Source organism: Papio anubis, chromosome 11 (assembly GCF_008728515.1).
Source record: "Papio anubis isolate 15944 chromosome 11, Panubis1.0, whole genome shotgun sequence".
NCBI classification, from domain to species: Eukaryota; Metazoa; Chordata; class Mammalia; order Primates; family Cercopithecidae; genus Papio; species Papio anubis.
Genome location: NC_044986.1, coordinates 30,038,448 through 30,057,737, shown reverse-complemented (window position 1 = coordinate 30,057,737; position 19,290 = coordinate 30,038,448). Strand labels below are relative to the sequence as shown.

At 47.4% G+C, this 19,290-nt stretch overlaps 1 protein-coding gene across 1 annotated transcript in view; it reads left to right on the top strand.

Moving 5' to 3' along the window:
- Window positions 1-10,784: 10,784 nt before the first annotated feature.
- The window catches only part of TAF5 (TATA-box binding protein associated factor 5), a 21,814-nt gene continuing 13,308 nt past the window's right edge, over window positions 10,785-19,290 (top strand). The window contains exons 1-2 of the mRNA XM_003904209.5: window positions 10,785-11,377; window positions 16,574-16,811. Coding sequence (XP_003904258.2) covers window positions 10,819-11,377; window positions 16,574-16,811 — 797 coding nt within the window. The 5' untranslated portion in view covers window positions 10,785-10,818. The remainder of the gene's footprint in view (window positions 11,378-16,573; window positions 16,812-19,290) is intronic.

The window sequence follows — 19,290 nt, the reverse complement described above, 5'->3', positions numbered from 1 at the left end:
ATTTCCAGGATACTTTTTTTTTCTTTTTTTTTTGAGACGGAGTTTTGCTCCTGTTGCCCAGTCTGGAGTGGAACGGCATAATCTCGGTTTACTGCAACCTCTGCCTCCCCGGGTTCAAGCAATTCTTCTGCTTCAGCCTCCCAAGTAGCTGGGATTATAGGCATGTGTCACCACACCCAGCTAGTTTTTTGTATTTAATAGAGACAGGGTTTCACCATGTTGGTCAGGCTGGTCTCAAACTCCTGACCTCAGGTGATACACCCACCTCGGCCTCCCAAAGTATTGGGATTACAGGCAGTGAGCCACCTCGCCTGGCCGATTTCCAGGATACGTTGCTAAGTGAAAAAGAGCAACTTAAAAAAGAGGATCTATAGCATGCTACCTTTTGTTCAAGAAAGAGAGGCCAGGCTGGGCACGGTGGCTCAAGCCTGTAATCCCAGCACTTTGGGAGGCCGAGATGGGCGGATCACGAGGTCAGAAGATCGAGACCATCCTGGCTAACCCGGTGAAACCCCGTCTCTACTAAGAAATACAAAAAATAGCCGGGCAAGGTGGCAGCGCCTGTAGTCCCAGCTACTTGGGAGGCTGAGGCCGGAGAATGGCGTGAACCCGGGAGGCGGAGCTTGCAGTGAGCTGAGATCCGGCCACTGCACTCCAGCCTGGGCTACAGAGCGAGACTCCGTCTCAAAAAATGGAAGGGCAAGGAACAGAAAAAAGAAAGAGAGGCCAGGCATGGTGGCTCATGCCTGTAATCCCAGCACTTTGGGAGGCTGAGGCGGGTGGATCATTTGAGGTCAGGAATTTGAGACCAGCCTGGCCAACGTGGTGAAACCCTGTCTCTACTAAAAATGCAAAAATTAGCCGGGCGTGGTGGTGGGCGCCTGTAATCCCAGTTACTCAGGAGGCTGAGGCAGGACAATCGCATGAATCCAGGAGGCGGAGGTTGCAGTGAGCCAAGATAGTGCCATTGCACTCCAGCCTGGGTGGCAAAGTGAGACTCTGTCTCAAAAAAAAAACAAGAAAGAAAGAAAGAGAAAGAAGAAAATATACTGTACCTTATCTGCACATTTGAAAAAGAAACAGAAAGGATATAAATGGGTGTGGTCAGAATGGGGTGGAATAAAGGATAGAAGGAATGGATTTGACACTTTCCTGAATATACTTTTTTGCATAGTCCTGAATTTCACACTAAAAAAAAAAAAAATGGGAAACCTTCTAAAATTGAATACAAAGAGAAATAAATTAATCAAACCGTGTTTCAAATGATTAAGATAACCACTGTGAAGGATGGGGTGGGGAAGAACTAACCCAAAATCCTTTTCAGCACAGGATTTGGACTATATATCCACAGGCTAAAGACAAAAAATACAGAAAGTTCTTGCTTTGTTCAGTTCCGACATGTATGAATTTCAATTACCACAGTTTAATTAAATAACATCAGTCCAACAATAAGATGGTTCAAAGGTAGTTACCATAGTATATTAACTACAATTGCATAAAGTATAAACTTTGCTACTAGCTCTTCAGTCCACAAATCTCTAACAACAGAGACACCTGGTGATCGGTAACCATCATCTCATTTTTTTCTTTTCTTTCTTTTTTTTTTTTTTTTTTTTGAGACGGAGTCTTGCTCTGTCGCCCAGGCTGGGGTGCAGTGGCCGGATCTCAGCTCACTGCAAGCTCCACCTCCCGGGTCTACGCCATTCTCCTGCCTCAGCCTCCCGAGTAGCTGGGACTACAGGCGCCTGCCACCTCGCCTGGCTAGCTTTTTGTATTTTTTAGTAGAGACGGGGTTTCACCGTGTTAGCCAGGATGGTCTCGATCTCCTGACCTCGTGATCCACCTGTCTCGGCCTCCCAAAGTACTGGGATTATAGGCTTGAGCCACCGCGCCCGGCCTTCTTTCTTTCTTTTTTTTTTTTTTTTTTTTTGAGATGGAGTTTCACTCTTGTTGCCCAGGCTGGAGCATGATCTCGGCTCACCATAACCTCCACCTCCCGGGTTCAAGTGATTCTCCTGCCTCAGCCTCCCGAGTAACTGGGATTACAGGCATGTGCCTCCATGCCCTGCTAATTTTGTATTTTTAGTAGAGACAGGGTTTCTCCATGTTGGTCAGGCTGGTCTCGAACTCCCGACCTCAGGTGATCCGCGCGCCTCAGCCTCCCAAAGTGCCACGATTACAGACATGAGCCACTGCGCGGGGCATCTCACTTCTTTCAAAGTCAGCAGGTGATTGGTTATTGTACTTACCTTATTCAGTTGTAGTTGTCTCCTTGTCTGCCAGTGACTCACGTGACATTTGATAAAAATGAATAATCAGGCTGGCACAATGGCTCATGCCTGTAATCCCAGCACTGTGGGAGGCTGAGGCAGGCGAGTGGATCATTTGAGCCCAGAAGTTCGAGACCAGCCTGAGCAACATGGTGAAACCCTGTCTCTATAAAAAATACAAAAATTAGCCAGGCATGGTGGCTCAAGCCTGTAGTCCCACCTACTAGGGAAGCTGAGGTAGGAGGATCCCTTGAGCCTAGGAGGTTGAGCCTATAGTGAGACACAATCACACCATAGAACTCAAGCCCGAGGCCGGGCGCGGTGGCTCAAGCCTGTAATCCCAGCACTTTGGGAGGCCGAGACGGGCGGATCACTGAGGTCAGGAGATCGAGACCATCCTTGGCTAATTAATGGGTGAAACTCGCCTCTACTAAAATACAAAACTAGCCGGGCGAGGTGGCGGGCCAGTCCGCGCTACCGGGAGGCTGAGGGAGGAGAACATGAACCCGGGAGGCATGAGCTTGCAGTGAGCTGAGATCCGCCACTGCATTCCAGCCTGGTGACAGAGCCGGTGACTGGCCTCAAAAAAAAAAAAAAAAAAAAAAAAAAAAAAAAAAGAACTCAAGCCCGGACAACAGAGTGAGACCCTGTCTCAAAACAAACAAACAAATAATCAGAAGAAGAAATTAACAAACAAACATAAAAGTGTAGTAAAGAAAGGAAAAGTGACAGCCGGGCGCGGTGGCTCAAGCCTGTAATCCCAGCACTTTGGGAGGCCGAGGCGGGTGGATCACAAGGTCAGGAGATCGAGACTATCCTGCTACATGGTGAAACCCCGCCTCTACTAAAAATACTACAAAAAAACTAGCCGGGCGCGTGGGTGGCGGGCGCCTGTAGTCTCAGCTACTTGGGAGGGGCTGAGGCAGGAGAATGGCGGAACCCGGGAGGCGGAGCTGCAGTGAGCCGAGATCACACCACCGCACTCCAGCCTGGGAGAGATCACGCCACCGCACTCCAGCCTGGGAGATAGCTGTTTGCATCTGCCCAAAAAAAAAAAAAAAAAAAAAAAAAAGAAAGGAAAAGTGACTGGACGCCATGGCTCACGCCTGTAATGCCCGCACTTTGGGAGGCCGAGGCAGGCGGATCACGAGGTCAGGAGATCAAGACCATCCTGGCTAACACGGTGAAACCCTGTCTCTACTAAAACTACAAAAAAAAATTAGCTGGGGGTGGTGGCACATACCTGTAGTCCCAGCTACTCGGGAGGCTGAGGCAGGAGAATGGCGTGAACCCGGGAGGTAGAGGTTGCAGTGAGCTGAGATCGCATCACTGCACCCCAGCCTGGGCAACAGAGCAAGACTCTGTCTCAAAAAAAAAAAAAAAAAACAAGGAAAAGTGTTGGAAGTTAAATTTCAATCACTCATAAATGGCAAATTTATCGACATAAATGATGAAGTTCGTTGTTATTAAAATGATGAAGATATCCCAGAGGAAGTGTTGCCAGCAAAAAAAACCTTTGCATTAAATAGAAACTCTCAGAGACATTTCACAACATTGAAAGCACGAAAGAAAAAAACGGCAAACTTAAAAAGGAGTACGACAATTTGCTAAGGCATGAAAAACATGCTATCACTATACTGTAAATTATAAAAGAAGAAGGCAAGCACTATTCAAACTATTCGTAATGAGTTTTTTTTTTCCAATAAGTCTTTGCACTCCTATTATTCTTGATGAGTTTTTAACAAAGAAATGAAGCACTTTAATCCTTAATGTTTCTAATGTTTTAAATTACAGTGTACCAAACAAATATGTTTTACTATGTTTTTCTTTTTCTTTTTTTTTTTTTTTTTGAGATGGAGTCTTGCCCTGTCATCAGACTGGAGTGCAGTGGTGCGATCTCGGCTCACTGCAACCTCCACCTCCTGGGTTCAAGTGATTCCCCTGCCTCAGCCCTGCAGTAGCTGGAACTACAGGTGCACGCCACCATGCTCAGCTAATTTTTTGTATTTTAGTAGAGACGGGGTTTCACCACGTTGGCCAGGATGGTCTTGATCTCCTGACCTCTGATCTGCCCGACTCTGCCTCCCAAAGTGTTGGGATTACAGGCGTAAGCCACCACACCTGGCTTACTTTTCATTTTTCTATACATTTATAACCAACAGTAAGAGAATGTTGAATATTTTCACATTTTTTGAAGGTCACAGAGCAACGTTAACATTAACATTGATTATTAATATCACTTTGCATGGTTTCCACTTGCAAACTTTTTTTTTTTTGAGATGGAGTCTCACCCTGCCACCCAGGCCGGAGTACAGTGGAGCAATCTTGTCTCACTGCAGCCTCTGCCTCCCAGGTTCAAGTGAGTCTCCTGCCTCAGTTTCCCAAGTAGGTGGGATTACAGGTGCCCGCCACCATGCCTGGCTAATTTTTGTATTTTTAGTAGAGATGTTTTTCACCATGTTAGCCAGCTGGTCTTGAATTCCTGATCTCAGTTGATCCACCTGCCTCGGCTTCCCAAAGGGTTGGGATTACAGCTGTGAGCCACCGCACCCGGCCAGCACACTTATTTTTTATGGCCCCACACTATTGTGCAAAGCTAGAACTGCCAGCATTCTAAAAATTAGTGAATCTAATTAGTACGCTTCTTTTTTAAAGAGACATAGGTTAGCAATTCTGAAGCCACTTTCTGTACATCCTAGGATTGAGCAAGTAAGTAAATATGTTGTGAACAACCACAGAATTCTCACTATTGGAAAAGGGTGTTAAAAATACAGAAAAGGGAATGGATATAATAAATTCTGCTTTACTAGATTAGAATTGGAGACATTTAAGGTGAACTTAAGGATAAATGGATATAGATATGTGCACATGTAGATGTATATACATTTCTCAGCACTATCTGTGAGAGGGCCTAGAAGCAATTACATACCTCACACTCTGGTCTTGGTTTCTAATACCAATAAAAGGAACTGGCCAGGCATGGTGGCTCATGCCTGTATTCCCAGCACTTTGGGAGGGTGAGGCAGGTGGATCACTTGAGCCCAGGAGTTCAAGACCAGCCTGGGCAACATGTCAAAACCCTGTCTCTACAAAAAACACAAAAATTAGCCAGGCATGGTAGCACATGCCTGTGGTCTCAGCTACTTGGGAGGCTGAGGTGGGAGGATCACCTTAGCCCAGGGAGGTCGAGGCTGCACTGAACCATGAACGTGCCACTGTACTCTAGCCTGGTACAATATAAAGGGAGTTTAGAATGTCTCGTGCTAGAAATTAAGAAGGAAGTGCTCAAACAATTATGTGGCTATATCAAATAAATACAGGAGCCAGTTTGAAGGAGATCCTAATGATCAAATTTGTGACAAATAATATCAAAATAAAAATGATGATAGTGGCCGGGCGCGGTGGCTCAAGCCTGTAATCCCAGCACTTTGGGAGGCCGAGGCGGGTGGATCGCGAGGTCAGGAGATCGGAGATCTCATCCGGAAGTTATCATGGTGAAACCTCGCCTGAAATAGAGTGGCGCCTGGTTCTACACGGCAGAGAATGGCGGGAGCAGTGAGCCGAGATTGCCACGCACTCCAGCCTGCTGGAAGAGAAGCGAGACTCCGCTCAAAAAAAAATGATGATAGTAACTGCGCGGAATAAATAAATAGAGACAGATTTTGTTTTTGTTTTTTTTTTTGAGACAGAGTTCGCCTGTCGCCTCGCTGGAGTGCAGGCTGATCTCGCTCACTGCAAGCCCGGGCCCCGGTTCACGCCATTTCTCCGCCCCGCCTCCCTGTGCAGCTGGGACTACAGGCTCGCCACCGCTAGTTTTTTGTATTTCTTAATAGAGACGGGTTTCACCGTTAGCCAGGATGGTCTCGACCTCCCCCTCAGGATCCACCCGGCTCTGCCTCCCAAAGTGCTGATTACAGGCTTGAGCCACCGCGCCCGGCCGTATTGTGATTTTTTGAGGCAGAGTCTCCTCTGTCACCCAGGCTGGAGTGCAGTGACATGATCGCGGCTCACTGCAACCTCGCCTCTTGGGTCAAATGATTCTCCTCTCTCAGCCTCCCAAGCTGGGATTACTGGTGTGAGCCACCATGCCAGGTTCTTTTTTTTCTTTTTTTTTTTTTTTTAGTAGAGACGGGGTTTCACCATGTTGGCCAGGCTGGTCTCAAACTCCTGACATCAAGTGACCCCCCAGCCCGGCCTCAGCCTCCCAAAGTGTGGGGATTACAGGTGTGAGCCACTGTGCCCGGCCAAGAGACAGAAAATTTCTTCCTTCCATTAGAAAGCCAACTAGTAAAGTGTAGGAGAAATGATGAAATTAGAAAATCACCAATTGGTAACCATAGTATTAATAACTGATGCAGAAAAAAATCAGAAATGGATGCAAAAACTAGTATGTGATAGTGTGAGGGGTTATGCTGGGCACAGTGGCTCATGCCTGTAATCCCAGCACTTTGGGAGGCCGAGGCGGGTGGATCACGAGGTCAGGAGTTCGAGACCAGCCTGGCCAGCATAGTGAAATCCCATCTCTACTAAAAATAGAAAAATTAGCGAGGCATGGTGGTACAAGACTGTAGTCCCAGCTACTCGGGAAGCTGATGCATGAGAATTGCTTGAACCCGGGAGGTGGAGGTTGCAGTGAGCTGAGATTGTACCACTGCACTTCAGCCTGGGTGACAGAGCAAGACTCTGTCTCAAAACAAAAAAAAAAGACAAAAAAAAAAAAAGACAGTGTGAGGGGTTATAGATTATAGATTACTATTATTATTTTTTAAACACAGGGTTGGCCAGGTACAGTGGCTCATTCCTGTAATCCCAGCAGTTTGGGAGGCTGAGACAGGAAAATGACTTGAGGTCAGGAGTTCGAGACCAGCCTCGCCAACATGGCAAAATCCCATCTCTACTAAAAATATAAAAATTAGTCGAGCATGGTAGTGCACACCTGTAATCCCAGCTACTCAGGAGGCTGAAGCACGAGAATCACTTGAACCCAGGAGGTGGAGTTTGCAGTGAGCCAAGATTGAAAAAAATTAATTCAATTAAGATCAATTTAATGGGTCACACTCAGTATTTTATTTTATTTTTATTTTTATTTTTTTGAGTTGGAGTCTCACTGTGTGGCCCAGGCTGGAGTGCAATGGCACAATCTTGGCTCACTGCAACCTTCATCTCAGCTCCCAAAGTGCTGGGATTACAGGCATGAGTCACCACCTCTATCCCTAGAGTAGCTCTGTATTTCAGTCTTGAGATCACTTTTGAACATTATGCTTGCACTTTTTTTTTTTTTTTTTTTTTTTTGAGACGGAGGCTCACTCTGTCGTCCAGGCTGGGATACAGTGGCTGGATCTCAGCTCACTGCAAGCTCTGCCTCCCAGGTTTACGCCATTCTCCTGCCTCAGCCTCCTGAGTAGCTGGGACTACAGGCGCCCGCCACCTTGCCCGGCTAATTTTTTGTATTTTTTTAGTGGAGACGGGGTTTCACCGTGTTAGCCAGGATGGTCTCGATCTCCTGACCTCGTGATCCGCCCGCCTCGGCCTCCCAAAGTGCAGGGATTACAGGCGTGAGCCACCGCGCCCGGCCACTTGCACTTTCTTAATCAAACATTTACAGAACACCTTTTATTTTATTTTATTTTATTTTTTTTTTGAGGCGTTGTCTTCACTCTGTCGCCCCGGCTGGAGTGCAGTGGTGCGATCTCGGCTCACTGCAAGCTCCGCCTCCCGGGTTCGCGCCATTCTCCTGCCTCAGCCTCCCCAGTAGCTGGGACTACAGGCGCCCGCCACCTCGCCCGGCTAATTTTTTGTATTTTTTTAGTGGAGACGGGGTTTCACCGTGTTAGCCAGGATGGTCTCGATCTCCTGACCTCGTGATCCGCCCGCCTCGGCCTCCCGAAGTGCAGGGATTACAGGCGTGAGCCACCGCGCCCAGCCAGAACACCTTTTAAAGTGAAGTAGAAATAACCAATGGCTATTTATTATGTACTAGCTATTGCATATGCATTATCTCATTTAATTCTCAAAACACTGTGATGTAAGTACTGTTAGTTTTTTGGTGAGAAATTGGGCAACTGGGGCCAGGTGTGATGGCCTGTAATCCCAGCACTTTGGGAGGCTGAGGCAGGCAGATCACCTGAAGTCGGGAGTTGGAGACCAGCTTGGCCAACATGGAGAAACCCTGTCTCTACTAAAAATACAAAATTAGCTGGGCCTGATGTGGCACATGGGTGTAATCCCAGCTACTCGGGAGGCTGAGGCAGGAGAATCGCTAGAATCTGGGAGGCGGAGGTTGCAGTGAGCCGAGATCACGCCATTGCACTCCAGCCTGGGCAACAAGAGTGAAACTCCGTTTCAAAAAATAAAAAATAAACCAGAAATTGGGCAACTGGGGCATAGTAAATTAAGCAACTTGCTCCAGGTTATTCAGCCAGTAAGCAAGGTCAAGCTAGGTGGTCTGTGCCTGTAGTCTCAGCTACTTGGGAGGCTGAGGTGGGAGACTGCTTGAGTCCAGGAGTTCAAGGCCAGCCTAGGCAATATAATAAGGCTCCAGATCTCTAATAAATAAAATACAATATTTTTAAAAAGTAAGCAGGGTCAAAGGACACTGGTAAGACCTCAAAACCAATAACTTGAACGGCTGTGCTAGATTTTCCCAATGCCTCAGGCTCACTTTTCTCATCTGTACCTATTTCACAGAGTTACAAGGTTCCAATGAGATAAAATATGCAGGAAGGTTTTATAACCTATGAAGCACATTGCAAAATGGCATATATGATTGTTTTTTTATTCCTGAGATGGAGTTTTGTTCTTCTTGTCCAGGCTGAAGTGCAATGGTGCGATCTCGGCTCACTGCAACCTCCACCTCCTGGGTTCAGGTGATTCTTCTACTTCAGCCTCCCGAATAGCTGGGATTACATGTGCGCGCCACCACACCTGGCGAAGTTTTTATATTTTTAGTAGAGATGGCGTTTCATCATGTTAGCTAGGCTGGTCTCGAACTCCTGACCTCGGGTGATCCACCCACCTCTGCCTCCCAAAGTGCTGGGACTACAGGTATGTGCCACTGCGTCTGGCCATGAGTTTTAAATATACAATTAAAATGGTTTATTTGTAATAACGGATAATAGCATGAATACATAACGTACATATTTCACAACCACAAAATTCTGTGATTTTTTTTTTTTTTGAGATGGAATCTCCTTCTGTCGCCCAGGCTGGAGCGCAGTGGCTAGATCTCGGCTCACTGCAACCTCCGTCTCCGGGGTTCAGGCGATTCTTCTGCCTCAGCCTCCGGAGTACCTGGGATTACAGGGGCGCACCACCACGCCCAGCTAATTTTTTGTATTTTTAGTAGAGGCGGGGTTTCGCCATGGTGGTTGGTGAGGCTGGTCTCTAATTCTTGACCTCGTGATCCGCCCTCCTCGGCCTCCCAAAGTGCTGGGGTTACAGGTGGGAGCCACCGCGCCTGTAAAACTTTTTATTGCATTTAAAAACTTTTTACTGCAATGTAATGTGTATGGGCCAGGTGCAGTGGCTCACGCCTGTAATCCCAGCACTCTGGGACGCCGAGGGGCGGATCACCTGAGATCAAGAGTTTGAGACCAGCCTGGCCAACATGACGAAACCCCGTCTCTACTGAAAATACAACAATTAGCCGGGCGTGGTGGCACATGCTTGTAATCCCAGCTACTCGGGAGGCTCAGGTAGGAGAATCGCTTGAACCCGGGAGGTGGAGGTTGCAGTGAGCTGAGATCGGGCCACTGTACTCCAGCCTGGGCGACAGAGCGAGACTCCGCCTCAAAAAATAAATAAGTAAATAAAAAAATAAAATGTAATGTAATGTATATGGTTAAAAGTTCATAAAGCATGCACCTTGATTAACTTTTACAAAAGTAAAAATTGCAAAAAAAAAAAAAAAAAAAAAGCACTATCCGGGTCAAAACGTAAAACATTACCAGTATCTTGGAAGCCTTCCTCTGGCAAATGGTATATACTTTTGAGTTAAATACGTGGATTCGAATGTTGACATTTGGACTTTCTTCTTGCGTGACTCTGGTAAGTTATTTAACCTTTCTTGGTTTCGGCAGAGCCATCTGTGGGGTGGGGATAATATTACCTCATAAGACTATTTAATTGTAGCCAGGCGTGGTGGCGCATGCCTGTAATCCTAGCTACTGGGGAGGCTGAGGCAGGAGAATCGCTTGAACAGCCTGGGCGACAAGAATGAAATTCCGTCTCAAAAAAAAAGAGAAAAAGATTATTGAATTGAAGGAGATCACATCATGTAAAACGTCTATCATAATGCCTAAATATAGCTGCTCTGCAATAAATGGCAATTATTAGCAGAGAAATGTAATAGGTGTTCCCTATGCCCACTTCCTGCCTTTCTTTCGCCCGTTTTTGAAAGTTGCTCTCTTTCCTATTCCGTTTTTCTTTCCTTTTCGCCCCTCCTACTGCCGTAAATGGTCTACTAGAGTTGTCGTGAAACGCTCCTCCCCGCCCTCCATGTGGCGAAAATGCAATCACGCTTGACGGCGCAAGGTGGCTCAGCCGCAAGATGGCGGCGCTGGCGGAGGAGCAGACGGAGGTGGCGGTCAAGCTAGAGCCTGAGGGACCGCCAACGCTGCTACCTCCGCAGGCGGGGGACGGCGCAGGCGAGGGTAGCGGCGGCACTACCAACAACGGCCCCAACGGCGGCGGCGGGAACGTTGCGGCATCGTCGTCCACTGGCGGGGATGGCGGGACCCCCAAGCTCACGGTGGCTGTCTCCACCGCTGCCCCGGCGGGGGCGGCCCCGGTGCCTGCGGCTGCTCCGGAGGCCGGCGCTCCGCACGACCGACAGACTCTACTGGCCGTGCTGCAGTTCCTACGGCAGAGCAACCTCCGCGAGGCCGAAGAGGCGCTGCGCCGTGAGGCCCGGCTGCTGGAGGAGGCAGTGGCGGGCTCCGGAGCCCCGGGAGAGGTGGACAGCGTCGGCGCTGAGGTGGCCAGCGCGCTTCTCAGCCGGGTGACCGCCTCGGCCCCTGGCCCTGCGGCCCCCGACCCTCCGGGCACTGGCACTTCGGGGGTCACGGCCGTCTCAGGTTCAGCCTCAGGTCCTGCGGCTCCGGGTAAAGGTAAGCCGTGGGGTTCCGGGGAGGCACGGCCGCCGCGAAGGGGAGCAAGCCGGTAAGGCAGGGGCTGGCAGGCCTGCACCTCTGCGGGCTTGTTTTGAATTTCCTGGGCCCGCCTCTAGGGCCACATGCCCGCCCCTTTCTCTAGTGCGCCGGCTGCGCAGTCAAACCCCCTTCCGAGCTGTCAGTTTCAGCGAGAGGCTGAGGAGAGCTGTTGAGCAGAGGGATGTATGGGAAGGTGAGCGCGGAGAGGCGGGGACCTTCACGCTTTTGGTCCCTTTCCTCTCATTTGGGCTTTTGAGCCTTGGGCAGGTCCACCTGAGACTAACAGTGTTTGTACAGTTTCGTACTAGCGTACTTTAAGTTTTGTAAGTACTTTATTTTCTCTTTATTTCTTTACTTCCTTTTAAAAGATGTGTTAATAAATACTTTATGGACTTTTTTTTTTTTTTTTTGAGACGGAGCCTTGCTCTGTTGCCCAGGCTGGAGTGCAGTGGTGCGACCTCGGCTCACTGCAACCTCCGCCTCCTGGGTTCAGGCGATCCTCCTGCCTCAGCCTCGTGAGTAGCTGGGACTACAGGCTTCTACTACCACGGCCAGCTAATTTTTGTATTTTTAGTACAGCTAGGCTTTCACCATGTTGGTCTGGCTGGTCTCGAACTCCCGACCTCATATGATCCACCAGTCTCGGCCTCCCAAAGTGCTGGGATTACAGGCGTGAGCCACGGTGCCCAGCCACCATACAATATACCCTTGTAACAATCCTGCACGTCATGTACCCTCTGAATCTCAGCTAAAAGTTTTTTTTTTTTTTTCTGTGACGGAGTCTTGCTCTGTCGCTCAGGCTGGACTACAGTGGTGTAATCTCGGCTCACTGCAACCTCTGCCTCCTGGATTTAAGCGATTCTCCTGCCTCAGCCTCCCGAGTAGCTGGAACTACTGGTGCACGACACCACGCCCCGCTTAGTTTTTTAAAAAGTATTTTTTGTAGAGATGGGGTTTCGCCATATTGGTCCGACTGGTCTTGAATTTCTGATCTCATGATCCACCCGCCTCGGCCTCCCAAAGTGCTGGGATTACAGGCATGAGCCACCGCACCCGACTGAAATTTTAAAGATATATATGGGCTGAGTACCACCAGTGTTAAGTCTTTGGAGGATGCAGGTTCCTGGGCATCACTTCAGACTTAGTGAATCAGATCCTCTAGAGGTGGAATCTGGGAATCTTCACTTTTGAATAAGAGCTTCTAAGGAGTGTTGACATAGGGCAGCTTGAGAACCATGTGTTTAGGCATGGGCATTGGACAGACCTTTTCGTCTTTGCTGCATTTACATGTGTGATGCTGATTGTCATTCTTTTCTTACCTTTTAATTTTTTTTTACCTTCCTATTGGCCGGGCGTGGTGGCGCATGCCTGTAATCTCAGCACTTTGGGAGGATGAAGCGGGTGGATCACCTGAGGTCAGGAGTTTGAGACCAGCCTGGCCAACATGGTGAAACCCCCTTTCTACTAAAAATACAAAAATTAGCCAGATGTGATGGCGCATGCCTGTAATCCCAGCTACTTGGGAGGCTGAGGCAGGAGAATTGCTTGAACCCGGGAGGCCGAGGTTGCAGTGAGCCAAGATTGCGCCACTGCACTTCAGCCTGGGTGATAGAGCAAGACTCTGTCTTAAAAAAAAAAAAAAAAATTTTTTTTTTACATTAGTATTGTCAGGAGACAAGTCATTCTCATGTTGAATTTTCTCTATTACATGAGTGGTTATGAGGGTTTTTTTGAGATGGAGTCTCGCTCTGTCACCAACCTGAAGTGGCTTGGATCTCAACTCCTCACTCCGCTACCTCCCAGGATTCACGCCATTCCTCAGCCTCCCCAGCAGTAGCTGGGACTACAGGCTCCCGCCACCTACATGACTAGTTTTTGTATTTTTAGTAGAGACAGGGTTTCACATTGAGCAGGATGATCTCGATCTCCTGACCTCGTGATCCGCCCGTCTCGGCCTCCCAAAGTGCTGGGATTACAGGCTTGAGCCACTGCGCCCGGCCGAGGGTTTTTTTTTTTAGACAGAGTCTCGCTCTGTCGGCCAGGCTGGAGTGCAGTGGCGCAATCTTGGCTCACTGCAACCTCTGCCTCCCAGGTTCAAGCGATTCTCCTGCCTCAGCCTCCCAAGTAGCTGGGACCACAGGCGCATGTCACCACACCTGGCTAATTTTTTTTTGTCTTTTTGGTAGAGACGGGGTTTCACTATGTTAGCCTGGATGGTCTTGATCTCCTGACCTCGTGATCCACCTGCCTTGGCCTCCCAAAGTGTTGGGATTACAGGCGTGAGCCAGCGCGCCCGGCCACGTGAGGCACTTGTAATATGTATATGTGAAATGTTTGGTATGGATAAGTTTATGCCTCTGTATGTGTTCCTGACACCTGAGCCACTGCTTTCTCACAGCAACTGTTGTCACAAATCCATGCAATAAAACTCATATACAATATAAGGTCTCAGAGGTGATCCTGAGCTGACAATAAATGTTTATTGAATTATCCAGTGCAGAGCTTTTAGCCAAATTAATCTGTATGAGGCCTAATCTTTGCAGCATTGCCAGAAATGAAGTATGAATACATAGCATTGTATTCATATCTCATTGTAATCCATAAATAGAAATGTGTGCAGATGTGGATTGAAGGCCGGGCGCGGTGGCTCACGCCTGTAGTCCCAGCACTTTGGGAGGACGAGGCAGGTGGATCACTTGAGGTCAGGAGTTCAAGACCAGCCTGGCCAACATGGTGAAACCCCGTCTCTACTAAAAATACAAAAAAATTAGCTGGGCGTGGTGGCATGTGCCGTTGTCCCAGCTGCTCGGGAGGCTGAGGCAGGCGAACCACTTTAACCCAGGAGGCAGAAGTTGCAGTGAGCCAAGATAGCGCCATTGTGCTCCGGCCTGGGCAACAGAGCAAAATTCCATCTTTACAAAAAAAAAAAAAAAAAAGTGAGAGGAATCTTTTTTTAATGTTGAATTTTGTGAATGAACTATAAGATGAATTATATTGTTGGTTATTTTGCTGTAATCTCCTATCTCTTCAGAAACTTGACCTAATTATAGATCATAACTGAGAAATCAGTAAGGAGGAAAAGAGGCCATCAGAGTAACCGAAGAAATTATCACATTTGTGCAGTAAAGAGCGAAGTGTACTATAATGGCAACTTACAAATATTTCCAACAACCAAATTCTGATTTAATTGACAGATGTATTGTTAGGTGGTGCTGTGTTACAAATAAATAGTTACGTTTTCTGTTTTGAAATGCTGGTTATGGAAATTGTTTTAAGCATATAACTATCTTTTGAAGATATAAATAGGGCATGGTCCTTCCCACCCTGAAGTGGTTACATTTTATAAGGGGTAAGAGATGTATATAATGTGAAGGGAACACAGGATAGGATATGTTACAGGAATGTTACACAGTGCTTGGGTGGCTCAGAGAACTGGGAATGTTACTGCAGTGCATGGCTTGGTGGTAATGGGTGCCATCTGAACAGAGCGTTGAGAGAAAGTTAATGTAGTTGTTTGATTTGCACATACCATCTTTTATACAATTTGTCTTTAACATAAGGTAGTTCCAGGAGGAATATTGACTCTTCTTGTTATTGTTTTTTTTGTTTTTGAGACGGAGTCTTGCTCTGTCACCAGGCTGGAGTGCAGTGGCGCGATCTTGGCTCACTGCAACCTCTGCCTCCTGGGTTCAAGTGATTCTCGTGCCTTAGCCTCCCGAGTAGCTGGGATTACAGGCACGCGCCATCACACCCAGCTAATTTTTGTATTTTTAGTAGAGGTAGGGTTTCACCATGTTGGCCAGGCTGGTCTTGAACTTCTGAGCTTGTGATCCGCCTGCCTCAGTCTCACAAAATGCTGGGCCACCGTGATGGCCTGTTATTGTTATCTTAAGATATGGATGTGCTGACAGGTTTCGGTTTGGGTGACTGAAACAAGTGAAAAAAATTCCATTAAAAGATTATGGCTGGGCGCGGTGGCTCATACTTGGTTTTTTTTTTTTTTTGAGATGGAGTCTCGGAGTCTCGCTCTGTTGCCCAGGCTGGCGTGCAGTGGCGCGATCTTGGCTCACTGCAACCTCCGCCTCCCGGGTTCACGCCACTCGCCTGCCTCAGCCTCCCGAGTAGCTGGGACTACAGGCACCCACTACCATGCCCGGCTAATTTTTTGTATTTTTAGTAGAGACGGGGTTTCACCGTGTTAGCCAGGATGGCCTCGATCTCCTGACCTCGTGATCTGCCTGCCTTGGCCTCCCAAAATGCTGGGATTACAGGCATGAGCCACTGTGCCTGGCGGCTCATACTTGTAATCCCAGCACTTTGGGAGGCGAGTGGATCACCTCTGGTCAGGAGTTCAAGACCAGCCTGGCCAACATGGTGAAACCCCCCCTCTACTAAAAATACAAAAATTAGGGGGCATAGTGGTGCATGCCCTGGGAATTAGTTAGGGACTGGAACAGTAGGCAGGTTCTATTGTTAAAGTGAAGGCATTGAAAAAAAAGAATAGGCTGGTTCTTGGGCCATGTTGAATATCTTTGTTTACCCTAAGAGCAGTAGGGAGTTGTATTGGGTAGGATTACTCAGGAGGCTGAGGCAGGAGAATTGCTTGAACCCGAGATGCGGAGGTTGCAGTGAGCCAAGATCGTGCCATTGCACTACAGCCTGGACGACAAGAGTTGAAACTCCATCTCAAAAAGAAAGAAAAAAAAAAAAGACTGTGTGGGCCAGGTGCGGTGCCTCATGCCTGTAATTCCAGCACTTTGGGAGGCCGAGGTGGGAGGATCACAAGGTTAAGAGATCGAGACCATCCTGGCAAACATGGTGAAACCCTGTCTCTACTAAAAATGCAAAAATTAGCTGGGCATGGCGCATGCCTGTAGTTCCAGCTACTTGAGAGGCTGAGGCAAGAGACTCACCTGCGAGGCGGAGGTTGCAGTGAGCTGAGATCTCCGTACTGCACTCCATCCTGGTGACAGAGCGAGACTCCCTCTCAAAAAAAAAAAAAAAAAGATTATGTGATTGTGTTGAGGAAGAGACGTTGGGAAGAAAGAGACAACAATCTGAGCAACAGCTCACCTCTGGGCCTTAACAAAACAGCCATAGTCACATGGTCATAATAGGTCATTTTCTTAAAAGTTGTTTTTTGTTTTTAAACAGTTGGAAGTGTTGCTGTGGAAGACCAGCCAGATGTCAGTGCTGTGTTGTCGGCCTACAGCCAACAAGGAGATCCCACAATGTATGAAGAATACTATAGTGGACTGAAACACTTCATTGAATGTTCCCTGGACTGCCATCGGGCAGAGTTATCCCAACTCTTTTATCCTCTGTTTGTGCACATGTACTTGGAGCTAGTCTACAATCAACATGAGAATGAAGCAAAGTCATTCTTTGAGAGGTATGTACATTTTTACATATATATATATACACATAGTGTGTGTGCGCGTGCATATATGTTCACATCTGTAACCACACAAATGTAAAACTGCAACTTAAAATGTACGTTGTGAAGGAGAGGTACCTAAGGCTATGAGAACTTAAAATGTGGGGTTTAATCTAGCTGGAGAAGTCAGAGAAGGCTTCCAGAGGAGATGATACTTGAGGTGAGATCTGATATCTGAAGATTAGGTAGGAGTTAGCCAGATGAAGAAAAGAGGGAAAAGTATGTATTAAAGCTCTCTGGTGGGAAGGATTCTGGTAGGTACAGAGGCTGAAAGATGGCCAGGGTAGCTGGAGCAGAGAATGGGATGGGGGTGTGGTATACCATGAAGCTGGGAATTAGGGACTGGAACAGTAGGCAGGTTCTATTGTTAAAGTGAAGGCATTGAAAGAAAAGAATAGGCTGGTTCTTGGGCCATATTGAAGATCTTTGTTTATCCTAAGAGCAGTAGGGAGTTGTATTGGGTAGGATTAGGTTTCATTGAGAGTCACTGAAAACTCATCAGCAATGGCATAAATAAAAGTTTATTTTTGCCTTTATCTTAAGAACACTAGGAAGCAGTGTTAGGATTAGATTAGAATAAGAGTAACTGAGAACCCAAACAACAGAGGTTTAAATACAATAAAAGTTTATTTATTTTTCTCATAAAGGTGGGACATTCGGGATTGGTGTGGTGGGTTCTTCATTACCAGGGGCCCCAAGCTCCCTCAGTCTTGTTGCTCTCCATGCTTTTCATGCATGTTCCACTTTGTGGCATAAGATGGTTTTCCTGCTCTAAGCAGTCATATCAGTGTGCCAGTCAGCAGTTAGGGCACACGGAAACTGCACACACTTCTTCCTTTTATATCTTAACAGTCAGTGGCCACACCTAGCTGCAGGGGAAATAAGAAATGTGGTCTTTACCTAAATGTCTATGTGCCCAGCTGATATTCATGTTTTCTTTTATGGAGGAAGACAGGAAAAATGGGTATTTGGGGAGAGTGAAGCCTTTTTGCTACAGAGTCATTTCTGCTACAGAGTCATTAAAGGACCATGTCATTATTATATACTTTGAAAGGACTTCTATGCAGTGGGGAAACACATGGGGGATAGAATGACTATAGGGACAAGTTTTGGAAGTTATTGCAGTGGTTCTCAACTGGGGGTGGAATTGCTCCTTCCACTAGACCATTTGAAAATGTGTAGAGGTGGCCCGGTGCAGCGGCTCACGCCTTTAATCCCAGCACTTTGGGAGGCTGAGGCGGGCGGATCACTTTGAGCTCAGGAGTTCTAGACCAGCCTGGTGAAACCCAGTCTCTACAAAAAAATGCAAAAATTTGCCAGATGTGGTAGCTCACTCCTGTAATCCCAGCTATTTGGGAGACTGAGGCTGGAGAATCGCTTGAACCTGGGAGATGGAGGTTGCAGTGAGCTGAGATTGCGCCTCTGCACTCTAGCCTAGATGACAAGAGTGAGACCCTGTCTCAAAAAAAAAAAAAAGAAAGAAAATGTGTGGAGGCATTTTTGATTGTCATAATGACTGGGCAGAGGAGCAGGAATGCTAAATGTTCTAATATGTGCACCTAGGTAGTCCCACTTTACAAAGAATTATCCTGCCCAAAATGCTAGTAGCACCCTTGTTCGGAAACACTGGACTAGGTTGTGGTAGAGGTGAAGAGAAGTAGACAGAGTCATGAATGAGACACTTGATAGATTGGCTAGGGAGGTGAGGGAGATGGAGGTATCATTGAAATCTCCAGTTTTCTGGCCCCTCCAGCTGGATAGGGGAGCCAATTCCTGATACAGAAAACCCTAGAAGAGGACTTGATTTGTCAGACCTTGGAATAATTTTGAGTTCTGATTTGAATATGCCTTTGACTCATTTAAGAAATGTCAAGTTGATAGGTAGATGATAGAGCTCAGAGGAGAGGTAGGGACTATAACTGTTAATTGGAGTTGTATGCATTATTGATGAATATGGATGAGGTTGACTAGGGGAGAGTATGAAATAAGCCAGTAAGTGGGCTAGGCCCAAGGAGCTCCAAATTTAATGGCCACGTAGAGGAGATATACAGGAAGAAAACCAGGGGAGAGTTGAGTTATAGAAGCCAAGGGAAAGTGGTATTTAAGAAGGAGGCAGGCCGGGCGTGGTGGCTCACACCTGTAATCCCAGCACTTTGGAAGGCTGAGGTGGGCAGATCACCTGAGGTCAGGAGTTCGAGACCAGCCTGGCCAACATAACAAAACCCCATCTCTACTAAAAAATACAAAAATGAGCTGGGTGTGGTGGCAGACATCTGTAATCCCAGCTGCTCAGGAGGCTGAGGCAGGAGAATCACTTGAACCTGGGAGGCAGAGGTTGCAGTGAGCTGAGATTGCGCCACTGCACTCCAGCCTTGGCGACGAGCGAAAGTCCATCTCAAAAAAAAAAGGAGGCCTTGCTTAGCAGGGTGAATAA